At 43.5% G+C, this 25,835-nt stretch overlaps 1 protein-coding gene across 1 annotated transcript in view; it reads left to right on the top strand.

Moving 5' to 3' along the window:
- rnf123 (ring finger protein 123) overlaps positions 1-24,558 on the top strand; it is a 192,233-nt gene extending 167,675 nt beyond the window's left edge. Inside the window, exons 39-40 of the mRNA XM_078172042.1 lie at positions 21,444-21,529; positions 24,248-24,558. Of these exons, the coding sequence (XP_078028168.1) occupies positions 21,444-21,529; positions 24,248-24,347 (186 nt within the window). The 3' untranslated portion in view covers positions 24,348-24,558. The remainder of the gene's footprint in view (positions 1-21,443; positions 21,530-24,247) is intronic.
- Positions 24,559-25,835: the final 1,277 nt, after the last annotated feature.

The raw sequence follows: 25,835 nt of genomic DNA, 5'->3' as shown, positions 1-25,835 counted from the left end.
GTCTTTGCTTTCATAAGATATCACAGGAACCGTTCTGTTAGCACATGTTGGATAATAACAATAAAGTTAAACTTGAATATTCAAAAGCAGGAGAACTTCATAAGAAACTTTTCTGATGTTTTCTAATGAAGGAACTGTACTCAATGTGTTTGTTAGAGCTCAAAGAAACACACTACTAGATAACACAACTTCACTTTGTTTAAACATTTATCTGCAGACATCAGAGACAGTCTGTATTTAACAGGACAGAGAGACGGACAGGAGCTGGTCCTGGTACCGTTTGTGTCTCCTGATGCCACCGTCAGCTGCTGGTCTCTTATTAAATCATTAGGCTGTTTGAAAAGCTGTGTCTGTGTTCACAGATATTCCCAAACACTCTGCAGGTTCACAGATTCATCAGCACCACGACGCTTTCTCCTTTGCTTATGTTTGCCAGGACAACAGATGAGGATGTCAGGGCAACCAGATCCACTGTGTCAGAGCTCTAATGATTTTACTCTAATGGCGGTGTATGTGTGTGTGTGTACATGTGTGTGTTCATATGTGTGTACATGTGTGTGTTCATGTGTGTGGTTGGTGTTGTAAAGCAGTGGTGAGCAGCTGGCGTCTGATGTCTAGCAGTGTGTTGACCTGTTGAGCTGCTCAGGTTCTGACCTCACGTTCACACCTGATGTAAAATACAACACGCTGCTCTCGTGCGCTGTTCGCAGGTATACCTACAAAAAGTAGTGCACAAGAATTTGTATGTACCCCACGTAATCCAGAAGTCTGCGATCATGTGACAAATAATCTGATGAGGGTAAAGAGAGGAGTCGTTTAAAAAGTAAAAGTCCACGTGAGGAGGCAGGTTGGGGCGGAGGACGAGTCAAACAAACACAGGACTTAAACCCCCGGGAGACAACGTCCGTCTGAAACCAAGTCAACGTTGAGTTATCTTAAGATACATCGTCACATACGTCATCATGTTACATAAAGTATTTAACTTTATGTGAAATATGTAACATAACAATGCCCAACCAGTTTTCTTTTCCTAAACCTAACTTACGTGACTTTACAGCAAGTAATTTATGTAAAATATGTAACACAACGTTATATGTACTGCTGGTTTATTAAAGATAGAATACTAAACATTTTAATTCCAGTTGGGGACATTTTGTGTCCAATCTAATCCCGTCTCCAAAAAAACCAAAAGGCCAGGAGCTGTGAAGCGTGAGCAGCTAACAGACGAGTGCTTCTGTAACTGCGGCTGCAGCAGTAAGAATAAATGTAGGATTGTGTTTATGGTAACAGACAGATGAAGCCAGCAGTGTGACACATGCAGCTGGTCTGTAGTGCGACCTGCACAGTCTGAAAGCCATTAGTGAAACATCAGCTCTCATCTTCACCACTATTTCAGCTTTCAGCTCCCAATCAAAACATGACACATGGAAGCAGGTTTTAACCTGTGAGGTCACCTTCTGTTACCGCGTCTGTTAACAGCCTCCATTTATTTCTCTCTGTCTCTCAGTGCCGACTCTTTCAGACATGTTCTTCACTCTCCAACATGTGCTCTTCTTTTTCTTTAAAAATCACTGTGGAAACTTTTGTGCTTCAGACCAAATAACATCTGCACAGCTCAAGTCTGTGAAGCAGTCGAATGAATGAACACAACATACGTGTGTCTGAAATTACACACAGATAGAGTTTATATATTATGTGTTGTGTAAGTAAGCCATATTAAAGGGATAGTGCACCCAAAAATGTAAATTCAGCCATTATCTACTCACCCATATGCCGAGGGAGGCTCAGGTGAAGTTTTAGAGTCCTCACATCACTTGCAGAGATCCAAGGGGAGAGGAGGTAGCTCAAGCACACACACGTGAGCGTGGTGCCCAGAGAGGCAGTCAGAGCTACAGGCTACAATGAGGCTAAAAACAGAGTTCAAATGAGGTTTTTCCAAACAACTTTTTATGTCGGGGCTTCAGGACACTTGGATCACTACGGACGAGCAGTATGGAGATATTTTGTGGTTTCAATGATGTGTTTTTGGACGTTTGAATCTGGGGCGCCGTCAGCCTCCATTAGGTGGAGTTGTGTTGCTACCTCCTCTCCCCTTGGATCTCTGCAAGTGATGTGAGGACTCTAAAACTTCACCTGAGCCTCCCTCGGCATATGGGTGAGTAGATAATGGCTGAATTTTCATTTTTGGGTGCACTATCCCTTTAAGTTTCAATTATGGTGATAAAACTTTTTATTCCTTTGAGGTTCATTATGTCTGATATTAGTAATAATTTTGTAATACCATGAAACAGTGATATTTTCTGAGTTGGTTATTGCACCATGAAACCTCAGACGTTGCAACTCTACAGCAAAGCTGGAGAGAAGTGTGGTTCCTGATGCAGTCTCTGCTGTGCTGGACTCCAGTGCTGCAGGTCTGAGGAATCTGGTCTCTTTTGTTCTCACTGAGTGTGTCTGCTGTTGATCGACTGCTAACGATCCAGAATGCTGCTGTCAGACGAGATCAAACAGACGCTCTCACATCACCTGACACTAAAATCTCTTCAGTGTTGATTTTAGGATCCAGGTCAGAACGTACAGAGCGTCACAGGGTCAGACTGTGTCTGATGAGGCTGAACTATTTCACCTGTGTTCTTCAGCTCGCACTCTTTGATCAGATACATTCGTCATCTGTCCCTCGTAGTCGCCGCGTGGTGATCGAGCTTTTGCGACCATAGCACCTAAATGTGGGAGCGCTCTGCCTGCTCGCTGACGATCTTTTCAAAGCAGCTAAAGACTCACCTGTTAGATGGTGTTTAGTAACTTGTCTGCACCAGATCTGTGTTTGATTCATATTCTGTGTGTTGTTGTTGTGTAGTGTGAATTCTTCTTCTTCTCTTGTGTGTGTGCAGATAGTTTTATTAAACTTAAATAAATTTACTTACTTACTTTTTGTCCTCACAGTTAGCAGTTCGATGCTAACTCTGCTTTGTCCTCCTGCTTGAGGAGCTCACTCTGGTCTCTTCTACCATTTAGAAGGAAACAGGCCACATGTAGAGAGCTGAGGTGTAGAGAGGTGGAGGAAAGGTGTAGCAGCTCCAGCTGATTGATGACCCACCTCTGTGGAGAGTCCCGGTAGAAGGAGACAGAGGAGAAGAAAGTTGTCAGCTTGACAACACCGTGGGTCACATGTCATCGTGACCAATGAATGTGAATGAAGACTGGTTAGTTTCACAGGAAGGTGTGAAAAGTGGAGTTCATTCGTCTGAAGATCAGAAGAGGCCTCAGCCGCCATTTTACATTTACATGTCCAGTTTAAAATTGAACAAATGGACAAATCATGTGTGGAGTCCTGTGACCTCCCCAATAACACCCTGTCTCTGATTCTGGTAACGTACTGACTTAGACTTAGATCTCCTTTAAAAGACGGACATAAATGCACAACCTGTGGTTGGTGACAAAGGTAATCTCTGCCTGGATGAGTTCATCAGGACTCCAGAGTTCACATCCTGGTTCAGTTTGGGCATCAGAAGCTTTTTTGGGTAGACGGGTTAGTGAGGTTGTTTCGGTTAAATGTCTTTTAAGTACACATGTTCGATCTTTCTCTGCTAAAACAAACTGCATTCTTTCTCCAACCTTAACCTCAGAGCCTAAAAACATAAGTCACCCGCTGATCTGAGAAAAGAGACTGAATGTGTTGTGATTACATTTAAATAGTGCAGAGTTCTGACGTGTTTCCAAATGGAGCATTTATCAGTGTTATTTATCGGTGGGACATCTGGAGTCCTGAGAGCTGAAGCCGTTTCTCTTTGAACAAACAACCTCATTTTCTGTATGTCCAGAAGAGAGACACATGAGAGGAAGTGAGCCCCGACTGTGCAGCTCTGTGTGACCTTTCATTATTACACTGCACTGTAGTCAGCCAGTGTGTGTGTGTGTGTGTGTGTGTGTGTGTGTGTGTGTGTAGAAATGCCACAGGGGATCCCAATCCTGTACAGCACTGATGGCAGGTTCTTCAGCCTTAATAGGTTCAAGGCCAAAAGCAAGGTCAGCAACCTCAGTACGCCATCGCAGCACACTCTGCAGACGACCTCCAGCACTCTGAGTGACTTTGCCAAAGGCACAGGAGCCCTGGATCAAGCCTCAAACATCAGCATCCTCCCAACCAGCCGTCTAAACAGCCCCCATGACAGTGGACACACAAAAACTTTGACCACTTCCTGTACTCGGCAGCCTTTCTTCCTGAAAAGCTGACATTGACTCTGCATCACCTGAGCCTCTCTGAAGACCAGGACGTAGAGGCCCAAGCAGAGCTCCTGGTCTACAGAGCTGTTGCCCCCCCCACCCTGCTGTACGGAGCTGAATCTCAGCCCACCCACAGCAGACACCTGAGAGCCCGGGAACAACACCACCAAAGACCGTCCAGCTGGAAGGACAGACGCACCAACATCAGCGTCCTGGAGGAAGTCAACATGACCAGCGTCACCACCGAAACAATGCAGCACCAGCTCCCATCGATCGGCCGTGTCATCAGCATGTCCTAAAAAGGCTTTTATTGTGAAACATTTGCAGGAACTTCCTGTGGAGGATTCAGTGACTTTTCATGCGGTACTTGAAATGTAGCTCCGCCCATCTGGTGACACTTCTAATGTTGCTACAGTAACAGTTCAGCTGGAACATGAACAGACACAGTGACTGAAATAATAATTATATTAAAATAGGACAAGACTTATCGATGACATCACACACGTTGTGAAAGATGACCAGTGATGATTGGTTGTGGACCAGCGTGTAGTCTGTCATGTCTGTCGGCTGAGTCACGGACAGATTTTCTGACTCCGCAGAGCCACTGTAGGAACACACTCACTCACAAACTTTTTCTTATTTATTATAAATGATTTTTAATCGAAGAAATATCTTCTAAACATATTTCCATGCGGTTGTTTTCCACATTAACACTATGGGCCCGAACGACGCATAGTGCGTCCAAATTCACACCTGTTCTTCTCTGTGGATTTTTTCCACGACCGTGCGTCATAGCAAGAAGCTACACATATCACATGAAACAGCAGAACTGTAGCTTTCCGACAAGACCGACTACTTGTCGGTAGTCCAATGTTTTCACAGCGAAAAAAAATGATAAAGTTACACTAAAATTATGAATAACAGAGCTTTCATACAGCTTTGCACACACATTACTCTTGGATGGATTACTCGGGAACGCAGGCTCACACAGAAATGCCACACATATAACATGAAAGCGCAGGAGCAGAGCTTTCCTATGATGCCACACACATCATTGTACTGTCATCAAATCACGCTATAAATCCAGATCAGTTGTCTACAAAATAAAAACCTGACGAATTTCTTTACAACCCATTTTACAGATCTTGTTATCAGTCACTTCATATAGTGAGGAATATCGTATCTTACCACGTCTTAGGCTTGTGTGTGTTTCTCCCTGTCTATCCACATTTGTAGTCCGGCTTTCAAGATGCAAATATCTCCATATTGTCCAGTTGACACTCCATCAAACTTTGTATGACAAGACCAGCCACTTCACCTTTGCGCACCCAGACAACTGCAGCCTAATTATGCATGCTGACAGGGCCGTAGTCACCATATACATTGAGGGGGACACGTGCCCCCCTCAATGCCCAAAATGTTCCCCCAGTATATAACTGAAACTGAGATACAACAACAAACTTTGTTTACTGCAAACAAAGTGGCAAATATTATCTTGGAGGACATCATTGCACTTGGTTGACTATTTTTCTATGATCTTAGATGTAAATGTTGCATGTTTCTTTCAGATAAATCACATTTTTGACTTGTGAATGAGTCAATGGAATTTCTTGCAATAATGAAAAAATACTGGCAATCATGTCCGCCTGGCACAAACCACATGTTGTGAACAGCTGTGAAGTGACAGAATGTCCCAGCATCATGGTTCTTATATTGCCAGATTCCAGAGAGTCTCCCCTCTTCATATATGGCAGAATATGTCTACTTCCAACTTGCTATGGTGAGATACATGTAAAAATGTAAGAATTTAGTCACACGGATTTGTTTTTTTCATTGATATAAAAATTAATATAAAATACAGGCACATAGAAGAACATGAAATGATGGCAAATCTGGTTAGCCCAGATTGTCCTGAAAAAAAAACCAAGATATAGCATGTGTATGTAGCCTTTATAATGACTGTGATATGAGCTTAAAAGTAAAGGCAGTAAAAATACCCCAAAAACGCCTAGGGCCCAAAGGGTTAACTCAGTAACTCGCAGCACAGGCAGTGACATGTCTCTCAGTTTTTAGAACTAACTTTTTGGTTTCTCTTTTAAGAGCAATAAAACTTTTGCTCTGGTCGTGTTTGTAATTTAACTTTGAGTGCTGCTGTCGCTCACTTTAGAAACAGGAAGCAAAGTGTGTCAGTGTTATTAATTCAGCATCTTTTATCATCTCATTTAAATTGTTTCATTAAATTGTTTCCCTGACAAATGCAGACAGCTCCACGGTACAACCTGACACCTCTTTCCACAACACGGCCGCTGCTGCTGCCGGCGCTGATGAACTCATAACCTCTGCATTTCTGTTTACACTCAACATCCAACACGGCGACGAGCTGGTTGTCGATCTCGGAGACAACGAACTAACAGGATCCTCATTAAAGCTCCAGAGGAAAAACATGAGAGGCGAGGGAGGAAATAAATCAGCCGGTTAAAAAAACTTTCATGTTGAGGAGAACAGGAGTTATGTTTTCTTCCTCTGGTCTTTTCTTCACGTCACTGAGTTGAGATTGTTGATGATCGTCTGCTGAATGATGCACCGATACAGACAGTTCACCTCAGTGATCGCAGGTTTGGATGATGATGACACTACGTACAGAATGTTTCTGTATGAATTCTTACAGTGAAGACGATTTGCTGCTCGTCTGTTTCACAGACGTTCTCTCTGTTATTTTTTCTTCTGTTGAAGAACTGGACATCAGCTTCAGATACTTTTCTTCTTTTAAGACTCAGTCGGCAATGACTTTATTTTTCAACTCTTATTACCGCTTCAGTCCTACGGAGGCGGGGCCTACTGACAGCACGAGCCATACTGTGTCATTTCTACTGGATTCCATTTTTGGCTGATTTTTAAAAATCTTTTTCTAAGATGTTTTGAGTGCCATGGTGGCTCATGATTTACCTGTGACAGTTTGTATTAATGACAAACAGCACACACGGATGTTTCGCTCATATCGAGCTCAAATGAAACATGGCATCCTGTCGGTCACCACCTTTGGCTGAAAAGCGTTTTGTTTTGGGGTTGTCTGTCTCATTCTTGTTAACAGCAAATCTCAAAAACACCTTGAGGGAGTTTCTTAAAATTTGGCACAAACGTCCACTTGGACTGAAGAATAAACTGATTAGAATTTGGTGGTCAAAGGTCAGTGTGACCTCATGAGACATGTTATTGTCCATAACTAAAGAATTCATTCACTAATTCTGACCAAACTTGACACAAATGTCTAACAGGACAAAATAATGAAGGTCAAAAGGTCAAAGGTCAGCCTGACTGTGACATCATCATGTTTTAACGTCATATCTCAGGAACAGAAGGGGAGACATTTGGTCAGATACTGAATTGGTGACTCTAATCTTGACACTGTGCTGATTGTATAGATCTTCTGTGTGTGAAGCATCCATGTTTTCAGAATTTGTAACGTCTCTGCAGCAACATTTGAAACATGTCTTCTGTCATGGCTCCATATGAGTCTGGACAGACATGGATGTTAACTGTAACTTGACAGCTTGACGGAGAGATGCAAACACAAGACGGTAATTCTAGTTTTTCTGTTAAAGATCTGGACACCAGCTACGGATACTTTTTTTAATTTAATACGCCGTCAGCTATGACTTACAACTCTTTAATTACCACGTCAGTCCTACACAGGCGTGGCCTACCAACAGCACAGGCAGTTAGCTTTGTCGTTTCTGTTGAGCCAAGACATGATACGCATGAAGTACGGCCTAAAACTGTGAGCTGAACCTGTATCGTACCCAGGCTGATCAGATCCCAGTGAGACTGAAGCTAAACCTTTGTTACTTATTCTGCAGAGACAAAGTTATTTGCTGCTTAAAGACTTTCTGACACATAAGAAATCCGACCACAGCAACAGACTGGACCACCAGCAGCTCAGTGTGTTTGGTCCTGAGTACTCCACTCCACTACGACTCCCCCGCTGCTCAGCAGCAGAGTAAATAAGCAGAAAATATGTCTGAGAGAGATTTCTCTTTGAGTGTCTGTGCTCAGGCTGTTCTTTGATTATTATTCCAACAGATCTTGTTTCTGGACGCTGGTTTGGTTTCTGTCGTCCTGATCTGGAATAATCCAGTCAGATGGTGAGGCTGTCCGTGTCCAACAAACACAAACATGGCAGATGTACAGTCAGCGGAGGGGACTCAGTCTGTACTTAATTAGCTTCTCCTATGGCAGGTGTCATCTTTACAAATGTTCGGCCATCTGTGAGCAAATATCTTCATGTCTGTAGCAGCTGGACGCTTTTCTGTGTCGGGTCCAGCTCAAGTTTCGACATCATGACAGATAATGTGAAGGCATCGCATTGATGTTTTAATATCACGTCAAATCAAAGCAAATTTACTGTCACATGCAGCTGGACAGTTAATGAAGTCGATCAGTCACACCTGACGGAGTGTATCTAACAGACGGGAACACAGTAATGATGCAAACACTGTACGATCCACAATATGATATTACTGTCATCATAAATATGCTGCCATACGCTGAGTGTTACAGTAAAACATATATTGTGATGAATTAAATATTCATCTGTAAATTTTGTCCTCAAAGGAAAACATATGTTTCTGTTTCTGTTTTTTATTTGCAGCATTAAAATGTGTCTAGTAATTATATCATTCTGGTACACTACCTAAAATTTAATTTGTATTTGTCATATGAATTATTTATATATTAAAGAAATCAACACCTGACACCGTGTGATCATACGATATTGCTTAACAAAAATATTGCGATACTAAGTTGTACCGATTTTTCCTACCCCTGGTACTGACACACAGTATTCAAAGAAACATTTAAACATTGAGCACCGTGTACCTGAACATTGAATATTATCTAGACCTTCGTTATTTGGAGTCGTTTTCTACAGAAATAAAAAGTGAAATCCAGCTTCAACAGTTTCAGCGCTGCGGCCAACAGTTATTTTCTTTGAGTAATCTGTTGAACTATAAAATATCAGAAAACTGAAAATGTCCATTACGTCTGCAGCATGTGAGGAAAATATGCAATAATGTAGAGTAACAGTGTACCTGCCAGAAATAAACAGATTTTGATCAGGTTGATCACATTTTAAAGTTCATTTTTTCACTGATTCTTCCAGTGAACTCAAATCACTGACTGCTACATCTACATGCTGCATTTCACTGTGTGTTTATCATGCAAGTCGACATTGCAGTGAGGATTACAATATATGTATATATATATATATATATATATATATATATATATATATATATATATATATATATACGTATATATATATATATGTATATTTAAGCAATATCACACAAGAGGGAGTGATGTTATATTCGTATATCGTCATGTCATATTTTATACAACAGTTCAACAGTTAAATAAGCAAGGCTGATTAAGAAATGTTGAAAAATGAGGACAAAATAGATAATTTAAGCATTTTATTTGTCTTCCGCCAACAAAAATAGTTCCCTCAGGACTCCGCTGTCACCGTTGCTATGTAACGCAGACATGGTGCGCCAGGCACTTACTCTTTATACACATTTATCTGCACATTTCCATTAATTGTACAGCCGGTGAAATAAGTCTGTGGTGACTGCATGGTGGACTGTGGCTTCACAGGCACAGCCGACTCTGCCTTCTGATCTGACAGTATGTTGCTTTTCTCCAAGTCATTGAGCTCCGCTGATGAAACACTGACAAACCTGGATGTGTGCTCAGATGGATTCAGCTTCTCCTCTCCCTCATCTTCCTCTGATGACCATTCATAGTTCAATTCAAAACTTATTTTAGGAAATAAATCCATATTTTTGGCTGTTTGACAGTGGATGAATTAATTAGCCTACAACGCAACTGCTGACCTAACTGACACTAACCGTCAGTTTTGATTTGATTGTTGATTGCAATCAGCTGTGAGGTGGAGTGATACATACACAGTGAAATAACCGTGATGTTGTACTCCAATATTGACACGGTTTTACTGTCTCTCGACCAATCAGATTGCAGGGCCGGAACTAACTGTTGTATAAATATACAGTACAGAGACAGCTTTGGTTAAAATCAGCAATGACCTGTTGATGGCAGCCGACTCTGGGCTCCTAACCATCCTGATTCTTCTTGACCTGAGTGCGGTCTTTGATACCATCTCACATCGCATCTTGTTAGAGAGGCTAGCTTCCATCGGCATCACTGGGTCTTCCCTCCCTGGTTTCACTCTTATCTCTCTGGCCGCACTCAGTCTGGACACCTCAAGAATTTCAGTTCCCAAACTTCTCCTGTCACAAGCGGTGTTCCCCAGGGCTCTGTCTTGGGCCCTCTACTACTCATTATCTATCTGTTACCTCTCAGTCTGATTTTCAGGAAATTTGGCATTCACTTCCATTGCTACACTGATGACACCCAGCTCTATCTTTCCACCAAGCCAACTTCCACTTCCCGCCCACCTCCCTTTCCGACTGCTCACCGATTTTCACACAGCCTTCTCAAACTCAACAGTGATAAAACTGAGGTACTCCTTGTTGGCACTAAATTCATTCCGGCCAAACCTAACAGTTTCTCTCTCATCATTGAAGACTCCACAGTCCTTCCCTCCCCTCAGATTAGGAGTCTGGGTATCATCCTTGACAGCACACTTTCCTTTGAAGTGCACATTAACCATGTTACCCGGTCTGTTTACTTTCATCTACGCAATATCAACCGTCTTAAAAATAAAAAAAGACATCACGAAATAGTCGCACCACGACTGTTTCTCTCAACAACACTTCACCTAAAATAACTTCAGTCTCTGCGTCAGAAGAGTTTTTCTCTCTGTGTTTGCTCCGTGTGTCCGCAGGTGGACAGGATGCAGCTGTCCACAGTAATTATCACCTCCTTATATGGTGTCACTGGGTCTTCATGGGTGGGGCTGTATGCTAATTACTGACTAGCGGTAGTTTACGACTGATTGGCATTAATGAACATACGCACGTGCCTACGATCAAATCTGAGTTTTCCGCAGCGTTCATGAATCCAGAGCAGGTTTTTAGTACCGAAGTTTCTATGTGCAGAGTCACTCACAGATTTACGAACATTTCATGAATGAGACGCTGTGTTTTCATAGTTTTAGTAGTTTTTATGGAGAACTGTTAATGCTTCAGTGAAGCTGATTAACAGCCGACAGGTCGACCAGTGTATTGTTCCAGTGTTGGTTACTGTGGTACAGTTATGGATGCGTAAGACAGTGCAGTAGTAGTAAAGTACAGTAAGATTGTTATATATTTATTTAACGTTCTTTGTCAGCCTGTTTCAGTTTTAGAGTTTGTTTAATCGGACCAGAAATAATCGTGTAAAGAGTGACAAATTGTTCCAGCCTCAGGTCTTTACTCTGTTGGCTCTCTGTCTCGTCTGATAATGGGACGTTCGCTGAGGACGGAGTAATGAGGTTTGTTCAGGACGCAGCCCTGAAAATTAAAGCCATTTAATGAGATGTTTGGGTGGGAGGTTACAGAGGGGAAATAAAGCTGCTCCTCTGGAGATTCATGCCTCTGATGCAGCAGGAAGAACTCTGTTCCCTGGTCAGTAGGTTTGAAGTGTGTGTAATGTTTTCTTTGATATGAGCGACCTTCGTCTTGCTGCTTTCTGCCCACTCAGCACTAAATGTGATGGCAGCAGCTGGACCGAGCGCTCTGCACATTCAGGACGACGCACAGTTTGATTTTTTTAGTGCCGACAATTTAAACCTTCCTGACTCATATCTCAGCCTCCACAGAGCACAGCCTCCAAACACACACAGTCCATTACACACTCACACACACACACTCACACACACACTGTTACACTCAGACTGGCTTCATCCACTCGCCTGGAAAAGTCCTGAGCTTCACTCTGGTCTCTGCAGGCCTCAGGGCAGCTGTTTATCCTCAGATCGGCACCTGATACGTCACTCTTTCACTCCGGAGTTTGATCCATGTTAGCTGTCTGTCTGTCTGTCTGTCTGTCTGTCTGTCTCTGTCTCTGTCTCTGTCTGTCTGTCTGTCTGTCTGTCTCTCTGTCTGTCTGTCTCTGTCTCTGTCTGTCTCTCTGTCTGTCTGTCTACATCAACATTTAGCTCAGAGCGGCGCTGTGCCTCAGTACAGAGCAGACAACATGGCTGTCGGCTCATTTTACATCATGAGGAAAAGTTCAGAGAGAAAAAAGAAATCATGATTTTCTTTCTGATAACAGCTGACTTCTGATTATCGGTTAGGTTATCGATCAGGATCAATCGCTCTGTGCTTCAGTTTTACATCAATCAATAAATCCTCATTTTTAAAGTCCAACACGTGAAACGTTTGCTGTTTGCTGTCACAGTGAACTGAACATGTCGAGCTGTGGACTGTGACGTCACCTCAGATCTCTGGAGGTTTATTATAAAGAATAAGAACAGATCACTGGAGAATACAGACGTTAGTTTTTCCATCTTTTCATCCTGGTATGAATCCTTTCTTTAAAGCCCTCCTCTCCTCCTTATCATGATAATCCCCCCGTCATCTGTCCCTCTCTGTTGATGTTTGCCCTTCTCTCCTTCACAAGCTGCCACACTTATTTATTTTTGGCGTCCGTCGGCTCGCCTGAGACCCGACACATTTTCCTCTTCGCACCGGTATTTCAGGATTCAGATGACGGCGGCTCCCTGAGCGCCTGCACCAATGACATCGCCCCTGTCCTCCTCTGGACCCTCAAACCCTCACAGCACCAGGACGCAGACTTTGGCTCAAACATGCACATGTGCAGCCTGCGGGGGAAACACACACACGCACACACACACACACACACACACCTACCTCCCTCATCGGATGTGACAGATTGGGTTGTGATATTTATTTTTATTTACTGAATCTGTTTCTACTGAAACGCCCTGCTTCTCTTGTTTCGTCTCCATCCTTCATGCTCTCATCTTTTATGTCTCTTGTTTCGTCTCCGTCCTTCACCCTCCCATCTTTTATGTCTCGTTTCATCTCCGTCCTTCACCCTCTCATCTGTTATGTCTCTTGTTTCGTCTCCATCCTTCACCCTCTCATCTTTTATGTCTCGTTTCATCTCCGTCCTTCACCCTCTCATCTTGTATGTCTCGTTTCATCTCCGTCCTTCACCCTCTCATCTTTTATGTCTCTTGTTTCGTCTCCGTCCTTCACCCTCTCATCTTTTATGTCTCTTGTTTCGTCTCCGTCCTTCACCCTCTCATCTTTTATGTCTCTTGTTTCGTCTCCATCCTTCACCCTCTCATCTTTTATGTCTCTTGTTTCGTCTCCGTCCTTCACTCTCTCATCCTTTATGTCTCTTGTTTCGTTTCCGTCCTTCACTCTCTCATCCTTTATGTCTCTTCCTCTTTGATCTCAGTTTTTCTGATTGTAACTAATTTATGTTTCAGATGATAAAAGACTTAAAATTCTGTCCAGTTCTTTGTCTCTGTCTCTGTCTCTGTCTGTCTCTGTCTCAGTTATAACTCAGTGTTTCTAACAGCAGGACCGACTCTGCCTTCTGACACCTGGATCAGTAAATCTCACAGATTCACTCTGACGTTAATGAGTCTGTTATTCAGTATTTGACATCTCGTCTCTCGGCCGGAGTGACGTCCTCTCCGTATAATGTCTCTTAATAAGCTGCAGGTTTTTGTCAGACGTCTGAAACACTGTCAGAAACACGTCTGTGATCTGATGAAAGCAAATCAACAGCTGAGACACAAAGTTCAAAAAGTCAGACATTAAGAACACTGAACGATAAAAGCAGCCAAATACAGATCAGCTCTGTGTCTGCTCATCAAACTTTGGAGTCACGTCACGACCAACACCCTCAGATTCAGATCTGTAAACCTCGTTCAGGTTCATCCAACAACAGCTGATGTTGTGATTGGTGTCCCTGAATATGAGTCGTGGCTGTAAACACGACACCTCACATGGAAGCCTGCAGACATCACTGTGACGTAACGGACTGACTGTTTTAGCTTTGTTTCTTAAAGTCCTCCAGAAGCATTGACATGTTGAAACAGTCGTCATCAGATCACATCAAATACAGATTATATTCCAGAGAACATGAATGCAGTTGTGTCTTCACAGACATCTTGTTTTCATCTGCTTCAACAACAAACTGACACTTTCCTCTGCTCCGTGAAATCAGTTTCACTTAAATAAAACGGTCGTGCTTTAGCCGTCCTTCATCCTCATAGTGTGACATGTTGAGATATAATGGAGACGTAGAAAAGTAAAACTGGTCTCACAGCGCAACAGAAAGTGTCAGGTTGTTGTTGACGCAGAACAGAAAAGCCGTCCATCTGTAAAAACTGGACTCAAAGTTCCCCTTGTGTAGATTACAGTCTTTATGTTAGTGACACTTGATGACTGTATTATACAGGACCTGTTGGACAGGTGTTGGACAGACAGTGCGATGGTCAGGTGGCTCCGATGGCCTCGGTGTAGCGGGGTGGCGGCGACGTCTGCAGGAGCAGAGTGACAGCTGCTCAGTGAAACCTCAGCAGGAGATCAGACAGGACGTGGGCGGGAGACGCAGAGTATAAAATAAAACACAGGAGCTGTAAAGAGCGAAGAATCAGTGGAGGAGAAGAGAAGGAGGAGGCAGCAGAGTCAGGTGGGAGGAAGTGAGACTGAACACTGACCAGGACTCATTGTGTCCAATGATTTAAAATCTACATGAATGAAGTTTACGCAGTTTATCCCATAATTAAGTCCGTTAATTCGTCCGCCAGGGGGTGGAGTCTATCCCAGCTGACACTGGGTGAGAGGCAGGGTTCACCTGGACAGGTCACCAGACTATCACAGGACTGACACATAGACAGACAACCATTCACACTCACATTCACACCTACGGACAATTTAGAGTCACCAATTAAGCTGCATGTCTTTGGACTGTGGGAGGAAGCTGGAGCACCTGGAGGAAACCCACGCTGACACAGGGAGAACATGTCAGAGCACCTGGAGGAAACCCACGCTGACACGGGGAGAACATGTCAGAGCACCTGGAGGAAACCCACGCTGACACAGGGAGAACATGTCAGAGCACCTGGAGGAAACCCACACTGACACAGGGAGAACATGTCAGAGCACCTGGAGGAAACCCACGCTGACACGGGGAGAACATGTCAGAGCACCTGGAGGAAACCCACACTGACACAGGGAGAACATGTCGGAGCACCTGGAGGAAACCCACGCTGACACGGGGAGAACATGTCGGAGCACCTGGAGGAAACCCACGCTGACACAGGGAGAACATGTCAGAGCACCTGGAGGAAACCCACACTGACACAGGGAGAACATGTCAGAGCACCTGGAGGAAACCCACGCTGACACGGGGAGAACATGTCAGAGCACCTGGAGGAAACCCACGCTGACACGGGGAGAACATGTCGGAGCACCTGGAGGAAACCCACGCTGACACGGGGAGAACATGTCGGAGCACCTGGAGGAAACCCACGCTGACACGGGGAGAACATGTCGGAGCACCTGGAGGAAACCCACGCTGACACGGGGAGAACATGTCGGAGCACCTGGAGGAAACCCACGCTGACACGGGGAGAACATGTCGGAGCACCTGGAGGAAACCCACGCTGACACAGGGAGAACATGTCGGAGCACCTGGAGGAAACCCACGCTGACACGGGGAGAACATGTCGGAGCACCTGGAGGAAACCCACACTGACACAGGGAGAACATGTCAGAGCACCTGGAGGAAACCCACGCTGACACAGGGAGAACATGTCAGACACAAAGTCATTTTACATGAGAACAAATGTGGACGTTTGAGTTCAGACTCAGCTGATCCACTGTGATGTATCGTAACGTTAGCAGCTGCTGTCGGCTCACTGTCGAATGTTTCACATTTTAAAGCTGCGTAATGAAGCTTTAGAACAAAGGAGCTTCCTCCTGTTTCCTTGTCAGCTGCAGCTGTCAGAGGTGTCAATGCTGATGTCTCAGGAGAAAAGAGGAGAGTGAAGGAGCGAACATCACAGATTGGTTTCTAGATTGGCGTCAATTCAGTCAAACAAAGGTCGGATGGACTCTGATCGAAGATAATTTCTTCATCAATAGTCTCTGGTCAAACTGCTGCGGATGCTGAGTGATTACCTGCACACACAGTCAGGAGGTCTGCTCAGAGCTGGAGAGATAGAAGATCGACTGCAGGTGTCAAAGGTCCGACTGTTTGAGAGCCTTAAAGGAACAATCAGCGCCATGATGGAGGGACATTAGATGCGAACAGAGTGAGAGCAGAATGATGGGGAGGATCAACGGAGGAAAGAAATGAGAATTGATGAATAAATGGAAGTGAATAAGGTTGAACAGAGAGGGTGGAGCTGGAGACACGACAGGAAGACAAGGAAAACGTCTCTGGGTGTTTCAGTAGAGACGTCTGTCCACAGTGAGACACCTGTGCTGCATGAAGACATTTAAATGTCTTATTTTCTGGACACAACATCGTCAAGAAAAGAAAAACAAAGGAAAATATCTTTAAGATGAAGATGATAGTTTTTAATTACTACTGTAATTTTGTCTGAAACATCTTCCAGCAGCTCTCAGTCAAAGTACGAAGGTTTCACCTGTCACTGAAATTTAATGAGAGCCTTTCCTCTCTGGTGTAATGTTCCTGCTCTGCAGCACTTTGACAGCCAGCGTTCTGTGGGTGGTGACGAGGAGAAAGGAGAGGTGGTGCTTTATATGGAGGAGGACTAAAGGAGGAAATGAGGGGGCAGATACAGGTGTTGGTGGGTAGACAGCATGCTGTGTGGATACGACAGGAGGACGGCGAGAGTCTCAGACAGGAAGTAGAGTGTGGGATGGTGGAGGGAAAAAAGAAGAGTTGGACTGTGAGGGCAGAAAAACAGAGACAAAAAAAACCCAACCTGAACCTCCAGACCTGAATCTCCAGACCTGAACCTCCAGACCTGAACCTCCAGACCTGAATCTCCAGACCTGAACCTCCAGACCTGAATCTCCAGACCTGAACCTCCAGACCTGAACCTCCTCGCCTTAATCTGTCACTGATTAAACACACACTGGTCTCATGTTTAAACAAACACCTGAGTCAAATTCACGTAAGATTCACAACAGTAAACAGCTGTGGAAAGAGACAGTTTGAATTTGTTGAGGATTCTTCTCAATCAATCAATCAATCAATCATTTATTCATCACATGGAATCAAACACCTCTATTTTTCCGACCTCAACAAGATGGCTGCGTGGTCACTTCTCCTGAACACGGGCAGCACCGCTCTGCAGCCACCTCTGAACAGTGGAAAGCAGTGATCCACAGCAGGAACAGGACAGCAGCTCACATTCACACCGTCACACCAGTCCTTATTAAAGCCACGCCCCCTCTGCGCTGTCACACCAGTCCTTATTAAAGCCACGCCCCCTCTGCGCTGTCACACCAGTCCTTATTAAAGCCACGCCCCCTCTGTGCTGTCACACCAGTCCTTATTAAAGCCACGCCTCCTCTCCGTCTCCCCCAGAATCCTTTGCATCTTCAGATCCGCTGATAGAAACAGAGCTGTCCAGGATTAAGTATCAGTGAATGACAGGATGTCACAGTTCCTGATATCCTGTTGGAGCCTGATGGAGGTCCAGGTTATATTCCAACGGCTGCACACTGCCTAGCAGGACGTGAGTTCAGCTGGTGTCCATCTTGTGTTTGCACTTGAAAACCTGGCTAGCTAGCAGCTAGTTACTGTAGCAGGGTCGGCAGGAGGAGAGTTGAGTGTCTCGCAGCCACACGACACCACCATCCAACACCGACCACAAAAAGCACAAGATAAACTGAAGAGCCTAAATTTAGCACCAAGTTATTGGAGCTGACAGTCGGAGCAGACGGGGTTAAACCCCTCAGACAGCTGCAGTAATAATCTGAGCTGAGGTCTCTATGTCTCTACGACGCGTTACAATGTCCCGTCAGGCCAACTACTAATGTTGAGTCCAGGCCGACGCTTTCAGCTTTGTCACGTTCAGTCGCGAGCAGTTTTTATGGTGTCCAGTGACGGACTGGGACCAACAAGAGGCCCTGGCATTTTTGACACAGAGGCCCCACGGCGGCGCATCGTCCAGCCAGGGGTGAAAAATTTTTCATATTATTTTACAAAAAAATATGCATTTTTACGTCATTTTAGATCATCAGTTCTTTATTTGTGAAAGAACAGGCATGGTGTCTCATATCCTCCTCCCACATATTACTGGGTACTGTGATGGATGATTTTACACATACTAACATAAAAAACGCTACCATTGGCGGAACGTGTCAGAGCGCCACAGAGACACAGACTGTTCCACAGCTACCATAGAAACTCACTCACTGCCTTGATGCACAATAGAAGAGGAGATATACAGACACAGTCATTATGAATGATAAAATTGATTAGTGGCTTGCATGGGAGCATGTGGAAAGCTAACCATATGATGAGAATGCAGAAATTCAGAACACACACCACGCAATCAACTCACTACAATCGCACTGGTACAGTAGACAACAATGCACAGCACACAAGATAATAAGGCAGCAGCAGAACCCCCATAAATTCAGGCACGTTCAAAGGCCAGACTAATAACCTCAGTTAATAATACTAGCTCTATGTCTACCAAAACACGAAAATCTGAAATCAAACAACACACAACTTCATCCTGAAGGCTTAGCCTACTTCCACCATTAACCATAGGCGCCCCCCTTGGACAGAATACAGCACAGTCAAATTTAAATCTTACACCAACCACAATGAATATTACAAAAGCTTCAGCAAAACATGACAAGAGCACTGCACAGCTGGAGTATAAAAATAAATATGTGTCTCTCAGTGTCTTCTTTTAAATCTCTTCTTAAGACTCACATTTATCGTATGGTCTTTTCTTTATTGATGGTAATTAATTATTGTAACTTTTTAAATTATTTGATGTTTTATTGTTTTATGTACTAATTGTTTTTATTGTGTAATTGTTTTTATTGTTAAAGCACGTTGTAACTCCGTTTTGAAAGGTGCTATACAAATTAAGTTATTATTTATCATTATTATTATGCCTTACATTTAAGTAGTTAGCAGGCTGCGAAGGAGTTTGCTCTTCTCTGAGGCAGAGGCCGTACTGCTAGCTGCACTTGCTGCAGAGGTGCTCGGTCTGTCGCTGCCGGGAAAACACTTTTTTGTAAACAAATCTGATATTTTCGCATACTTTTCACTCTCCGCGAGCATAGCTTTCCTTTTTTTCTCTCTTTTTCTCCGCTCCACCCTTCTCCACCCGTCTTTTCGTGCCTCGATCCATTTTCTTTTCTTGTTGTGATGTTGTTGTTGACGTTGAGTGCATTACCCGTCATTCATTCGTCACTTGTCAGATGTCAAATGTCATCACTTAATGATCGCGAGAAAATGCTTGATGACCAAAAACACTTTATATTACCGGTAGCCCCATTTCACTCATATTTATTTAAAATTATATTTAGGCTACTACTTATATGTATATTGTGGCCGATAAAAATGTTTTAGGCCGCCAAGAGCAGATTTATTTATTTATTTTTAAATTTTTATTTATTTATTTTTATTTATTTATTTTTTTTGCCTGGCGGCCGGCGGCCGCAGGACCATGCGGCCGTTCTAGCATTTGCCCAAATGCCAGATGGCCAATCCGTCACTGATGGTGTCATATCGTGTATTGTTCTGCTGGGGGGCGGGGCTACTGACATCAGGTTGAAGATCAGGTGATTTTCAATTTCAATTTTAATTTTATTTATAAAGCCCAATATCACAAATCACAATTTTTTGCTCCGTTGTTTCGTCTATGCAGCCGTGAGTTAAAAATCTGATCATACACCTGTTTGGATTTATCATCTCGGTACTTTTGATACTGTCGAATGTGTAATAACAGAGATTGTGTTGTTTTAAGCTGAGAGTCTTTATGTGTGGTGTGCACCACAGTGACAGCTGCTGCAGTATAAAACACACATGTAGTGAAGATCCAGGACGTAAAACATGACACAGTGCACGAGTTAGGATATGGGGGTAAAATAAAAAACTGAAAATAATATGATACTGTGGTGGACCAGTCGTGATGACATGAATAAACTGAAATATAGAATAATATATTTTAATGTGATGTGAGCAGGTAGGAACATACACAGAGCTGTAAACAGGAAGTAACAGTAAGAAGCAGTGAGCAGGTAAAATGTGACAGCACAGTGTGAGGAAGGTGTCACAGTAATGAGCTCGAGGAGGAGGAGGTGGAGAAGGAGGAGGAGGAGCAGAAAGTCCTGGATCCCTGACAGACATTTGTCAATGCACAATTACAACAAAATGGTGTGGCCGTCGTTGCCTGAGCAACATAATGATCACAAAATAAGATCAATAAAAAACAACTATGAAAATGGAGTCAAAACTCAGCGTGCTGCAGTGAGGCTCGTGGGAGATCATGTCTGAAGTGAGGAAGGTTGTGAAGTGAAAACATAAAACAGTCAACAGATGAAAAGTGCAGAGGACGGAAGTGAGAGTGGAATGATGATGATGATGATGATGATGATGATAATTAGAGTTTGTTTTTTTTGTTTTGTTTGTTTTTGTCTGACCAGTGAAATCTTGCTGACTAATGACCTAACGTTTGGTCAGGGAGCAGCCCTGATGATGATCAAGTCCTCCAGAAACGTGCCCCCCTCAACACCTCAGTCGTCCCATGATGCATTGGGTGTATAGCTGCTGATAGGTGGATCAGGTGTGGTGTGGCTTTGCTGTGTTTCTGGAGGAAGAGAAAAGATTTCTGTTTCATTTCTGTTTGTTTAAAGTGGCAGCAGGTCGATACTGAGACGGTTCGAGTTCTGCTGAGTTGTCACAGAAAGTTCTTGAGAGTCACAGTCCTTTGTTTCTGTCTTTAAAGAGTCCAAACAGCACATTACAACTCTGCGGTCCTCTCCAGACGGAAACTGTGGATTTATTCATCTCAATCAATATTTCTATCTTCACTTCTCCTCACTTTTATTTGCTGAAATGATTTTTCTCTCAGAACTCTGTTTAATGATGTTTCTATTGTTACGTGTTCAGAAATGAAAAGAAACATCCAGACTGTAAAACGCAGGTTTGAGGAGGAGGAGGAGGAGGAGGAGGAGGAGGAGGAGGACATTTGGTCATTTAACAGAGAGATGGAGGCGACACACACACGTCTTTACAAATGGTTCAAAATAACCTGTTTTCTTTCTCTCTCTCAGCCGACCAGTGAAGAAGACCTCTGCCCCATCTGCTACGCTCACTCCATCTCCGCCATCTTCAAGCCCTGCTCCCACAAGTCCTGCAAGTGAGTCCACAAACACCCGCCAACACAAATAAACCACACACACACACACACACACACACACACACACACACACACAGGTTCTTTCATGTGCAACACCCCACACACATATTTCATCTCCTGCCTCTTCACCCACAAACACAGTCTGGAGGAGAAAGTTTCAGCTCCTCGTTCCTGCTGCAGAGATCACGACTTTGATCTGCTCCGTGCTGAAATATGACGTTCACATATGATCAAAGTGTTCACGTCTTTCATGTGGTCACTTTCATCATCATCATCAGCGGTGGCGCTGCACCGTGTGACCAAACAATTATATCATGATATATTTTAAGCTCCTGTGGTCTCACAGTGGATCAGTGTTTTCTCCCTCTTCACACAGCTCCACATAAAAACATTTAATGACATCATACCGGGGGGGGGCTCAACATCCTGTTTCACCCAAACAATTTATTAAAATCTTAATCAGGCCAATCAGGGATCAGCACTGTAGTTGATGACGTAAGCAGCCAATCAGGGACTGTGTTGTAGTTGGATGACGTAAACGCAGCTTGCAGAGCAGTGACGGCGGCTCCTGAAGCAACAAGCACTAACTCTGACGTTAGCAGAGTAAACACAGCAGAAACAGAGTCAACAACAACAAGTAAACAACAACAGTCTGACCTGACAGAGTTCCTCAGAGGAAAAGACATTTTCACCAGTCGTCAGACTGGATTTGGCAAAAGCTTGAGTAATAAACTGGCTCTGTTGGTGATGAAGATGCTCCCGGTGTTTTGTTCTGCTGATTGGCTCAAAGAGTTTGTCTGTCAGTCGAGTAGCCCCGCCCACTGACAGTGAGTCCAGACTGATACACAGAGAGAAACACTCACTGCTGCACCTTCAGGCTGCTGCAGAGCGTCCCTCCTCATCCTCACACTGATGACTCATATTAATACACTCAGTCCTTAGTGATGATTAATGATTATCAGTGACGCACGCCTCACCTGCATGTTTAAAGTTTATGGTCCTGAAATACATTTAAAAAAAGACACTGAGACACATTTGAACAGGTCCTCACAGAGTTAAACAAGTTCACAAAATAAAGTTTGATTTCCTCCAAAATGTTTCAGTGTCATTCGTCTCAGCCTGAAGCTGCTTCATCGATCCATCAGCTGACTCACTCACACACACACACACACACACACACACACACATTTATCATCTCAGAATATATGTACACACACACTTCACTATATATTTGATGTATAAATACTTTATATACACACACATACACACCTGCATATAGGTGTGTGTGTGTGTGTGTGTGAGTCAGCTGTTTGGTAACTGCTGATGGGGCTGAAACCCTGTGCAGCGCAGTGGGCAGCAGACCTCGGTTCAATTCATACCTCAATGCATATTTCATGTTATCCTGGAGGTGCGCTTGATTTAGCTCAGCTGGCACACCAGCTCAGCAGTCGTATGGATTACTGTGGTGCTGATTGAGAGCGCTGTCACGAGGAGTAAACCATACTGAGCAGCTCGCAGTCAATTCACCTCCAAGGCCAAACTCTGGCTCGCTTTTATTTGTCTGTTTGTCCCCCGCTCTGGACTTAAAGGAGCAGTTCACCAACTTTTAACTAAACTTTAAAAAGCTTGTTTTACTCTGAAGTTTCTCCTCATGTGTTTCCTTCAGTCACGCTCCCTCCTCCTCTTCATGTGACCTTACACAGCCTGTTGTTGTCTGATAGGACAAAATGAGGGCGACGCCCCTGACAGACATTTACTGAACAGTTCAGGTTTGATGTTTGTGCGTAAACCAAATCTAAAACCAGTGCAGAAACCCCGCCCCCCCAAAAAGATCATTATTTAAAGTTAATTAATTATTTAGTTATTATAATTGACATCATGTATAGCTCATGCATACCACGTTATTAGAAGCATTTGTTGTTGTTTCACTACTTCTCTTCTATTCATGAGTCAAATTACATTTATCATTTAAGGCCAAATTAATCTTAATATTAAGCAGCTTTAACGAGGGTTAACTTTAACGGCTCAGGGCTCCAAGAGCAGCAGCAAAATGAGCTAATAGGCTAGTAGCATTATCAGACTTGTTTCACGTCCTCTCATTAAAACATTTTCGTGGTATTTGTCTTGTTAGCTTATACTCATCCACAAAAGTCAAAATGTTCAGTGTCCATCAATGAAATCAATCACTGAGACATGTAAATGTCATTAATATATAAGCTGTGGAGCTGTAAGTGTGTGTGTCTCCATCAGAGGGAACAAATCCTCACGTTTAACGACGCAGTGAAAACACTTTAACTCTCGGCTAACTGCTAACAGCTAACTGTCGACTGGAAGCTTCTGGTTCACAGCAAAACATCAACACTTCCTGTCCGAGACAAGCCGGTGCTTCAAAATAAAAGCACCAGTTTATTTAACTATAACAAAACTTAATTTGACTATTACTTTATCATATTAGAATTTTATTAGAACAGTACTTTATTTCTTTCTGAGCAGTCTGCAGTAGTTTAGACGAGGTATCACAATGTGCGACATATATCGTGTATCGTGATACAGCCTAAAAATATTGCGATATTATTTTTAAGCTTTATCGCCCAGCCCCAGTGAGTCCCCACAAGTTTTAGACACTTTATACACACACTCTGTTCTGACCTCCACATGTCGTTTGACATGGTCATTAAAATGATTCTCGTTTGTCACCTGTCTGTGGTTTGTGTGCAGAGCCTGTATCAACCAGCACCTGATGAACAACAAGGACTGTTTCTTCTGCAAAGCCACCATCACTGGGGTCGAAGACTACAGCAAGCCGGCCTCGTCCTAACAAACACACACACAGATACACACCTCTCACACACACTCACACACACACACACACACACACACACACACACACACACACACACACACACAGGTTAGCTGTTCAGATCATAGCTGAGGTGTCAAACACTCATCTGACGCTGCTCAAACATCAGTCCACATATCAGTGAACCCAAAGATTCTCACAGAGATCTGTACTGTAGGTGTGTGTGTGTGTGTGTGTGTGTGTGTGTGTCTTTCTCTTTACAGACGAACTGATCTGAGATTTTTGAGCAAACGTTTGTCGAACTCTGTTTCTGGTTTGAAACTCTGGAGCTTGACTTTATGGAGGAAACAGGTACCAGTTAGAGTAGATGGTAGAAGTGTGTGTGCGTGAATATGTTGTGTGTACAGTACAGTAAACGTGTGTGTGTGGACAGACGTTTGGTGAATTCTTTTCACATGGGAAGGTTTTGATGTGTGACACAGACGCAGTTAGACTTATATTCAGGCTGACGTGTTGGTCACAGACACACACACTTATTCACACACCTGGTCAACCTAAAGACATCTGAAAATATTTCTAAAGCAGCGGTCCAGCCTGAGTTAGGACCAATCAGATCGTGCTCCCCCAAAAAGGTCGTCTATGTTGTCCTTATTAAAGCCACGCCCCTGCACCTGCTGCTGTGGACTGGAGACGTGCTGACTGACATCTGCTGTATGTAATACTCTATCTATGGACAAGTACCTCGTACAGCTCCATTTAACAAAACGTAACTAACCCTTTAATGTAAAGTTACTGTGGTTAGCTTTAGGAAAAGAAACACGGTGACGTCGTTCCTTAAAATGCCTCAAAGTTGGCACAATTCTGAACACCGCCTCGTGGGGAAAGTCCTGTGTTTTATGACCCATTCACCACCTAGACCTTCCTCCTGACTCGGCCACTCAGGAACGCTTCCTGCTGTTCTCCCGTCGCACATTGGTCACGTGATCAAAGCCTCCAAAGATGCGTGGGTTTTGCACGGATTGCTGGTTTATCATTACGTAGGATACGTATGAATTTTGGTGAATTACTTTGTGTAGGTAGACGTAGGAACAGACCATGAGAACAGCCTGTTGAACCCAAACTTTTCCTAAATCTAAACAAAATGTGACATTAAATCGTAGTTACTGAATGTAACTCCAGTTCTATGAGTACAAGCGTCTGGCGTCCATACTCTCCAACAGTCAGATGTTTTTTGGAAGTCAAACCACCAGTTATGCCCCTCAGGTACGAGGACGTGTTGCCCCGCAAGATCATTGACGGGTTAAAAACATAGTTTGTCTCAGGCTTCTTAAATCTTTTTTTTTTTTTTTTTTTTTTTACATAGGAATATCTTGCCCCATTTTTAGGTTGAACTCTTCACACTGCGTGTCCACACTGAAGCTGAAACCTTCACAGAGGAATCATTTCTACACGTTGTTTTATTTTAAATCACTGTTTCAGATTATTTCAGGTTGGTACAGATTCATA

Source organism: Epinephelus lanceolatus, chromosome 1 (assembly GCF_041903045.1).
Source record: "Epinephelus lanceolatus isolate andai-2023 chromosome 1, ASM4190304v1, whole genome shotgun sequence".
Classification (NCBI taxonomy): Eukaryota; Metazoa; Chordata; class Actinopteri; order Perciformes; family Serranidae; genus Epinephelus; species Epinephelus lanceolatus.
Note: the sequence above shows the minus strand (reverse complement) of the source record. Positions and strands in the feature narration are given on the sequence as shown.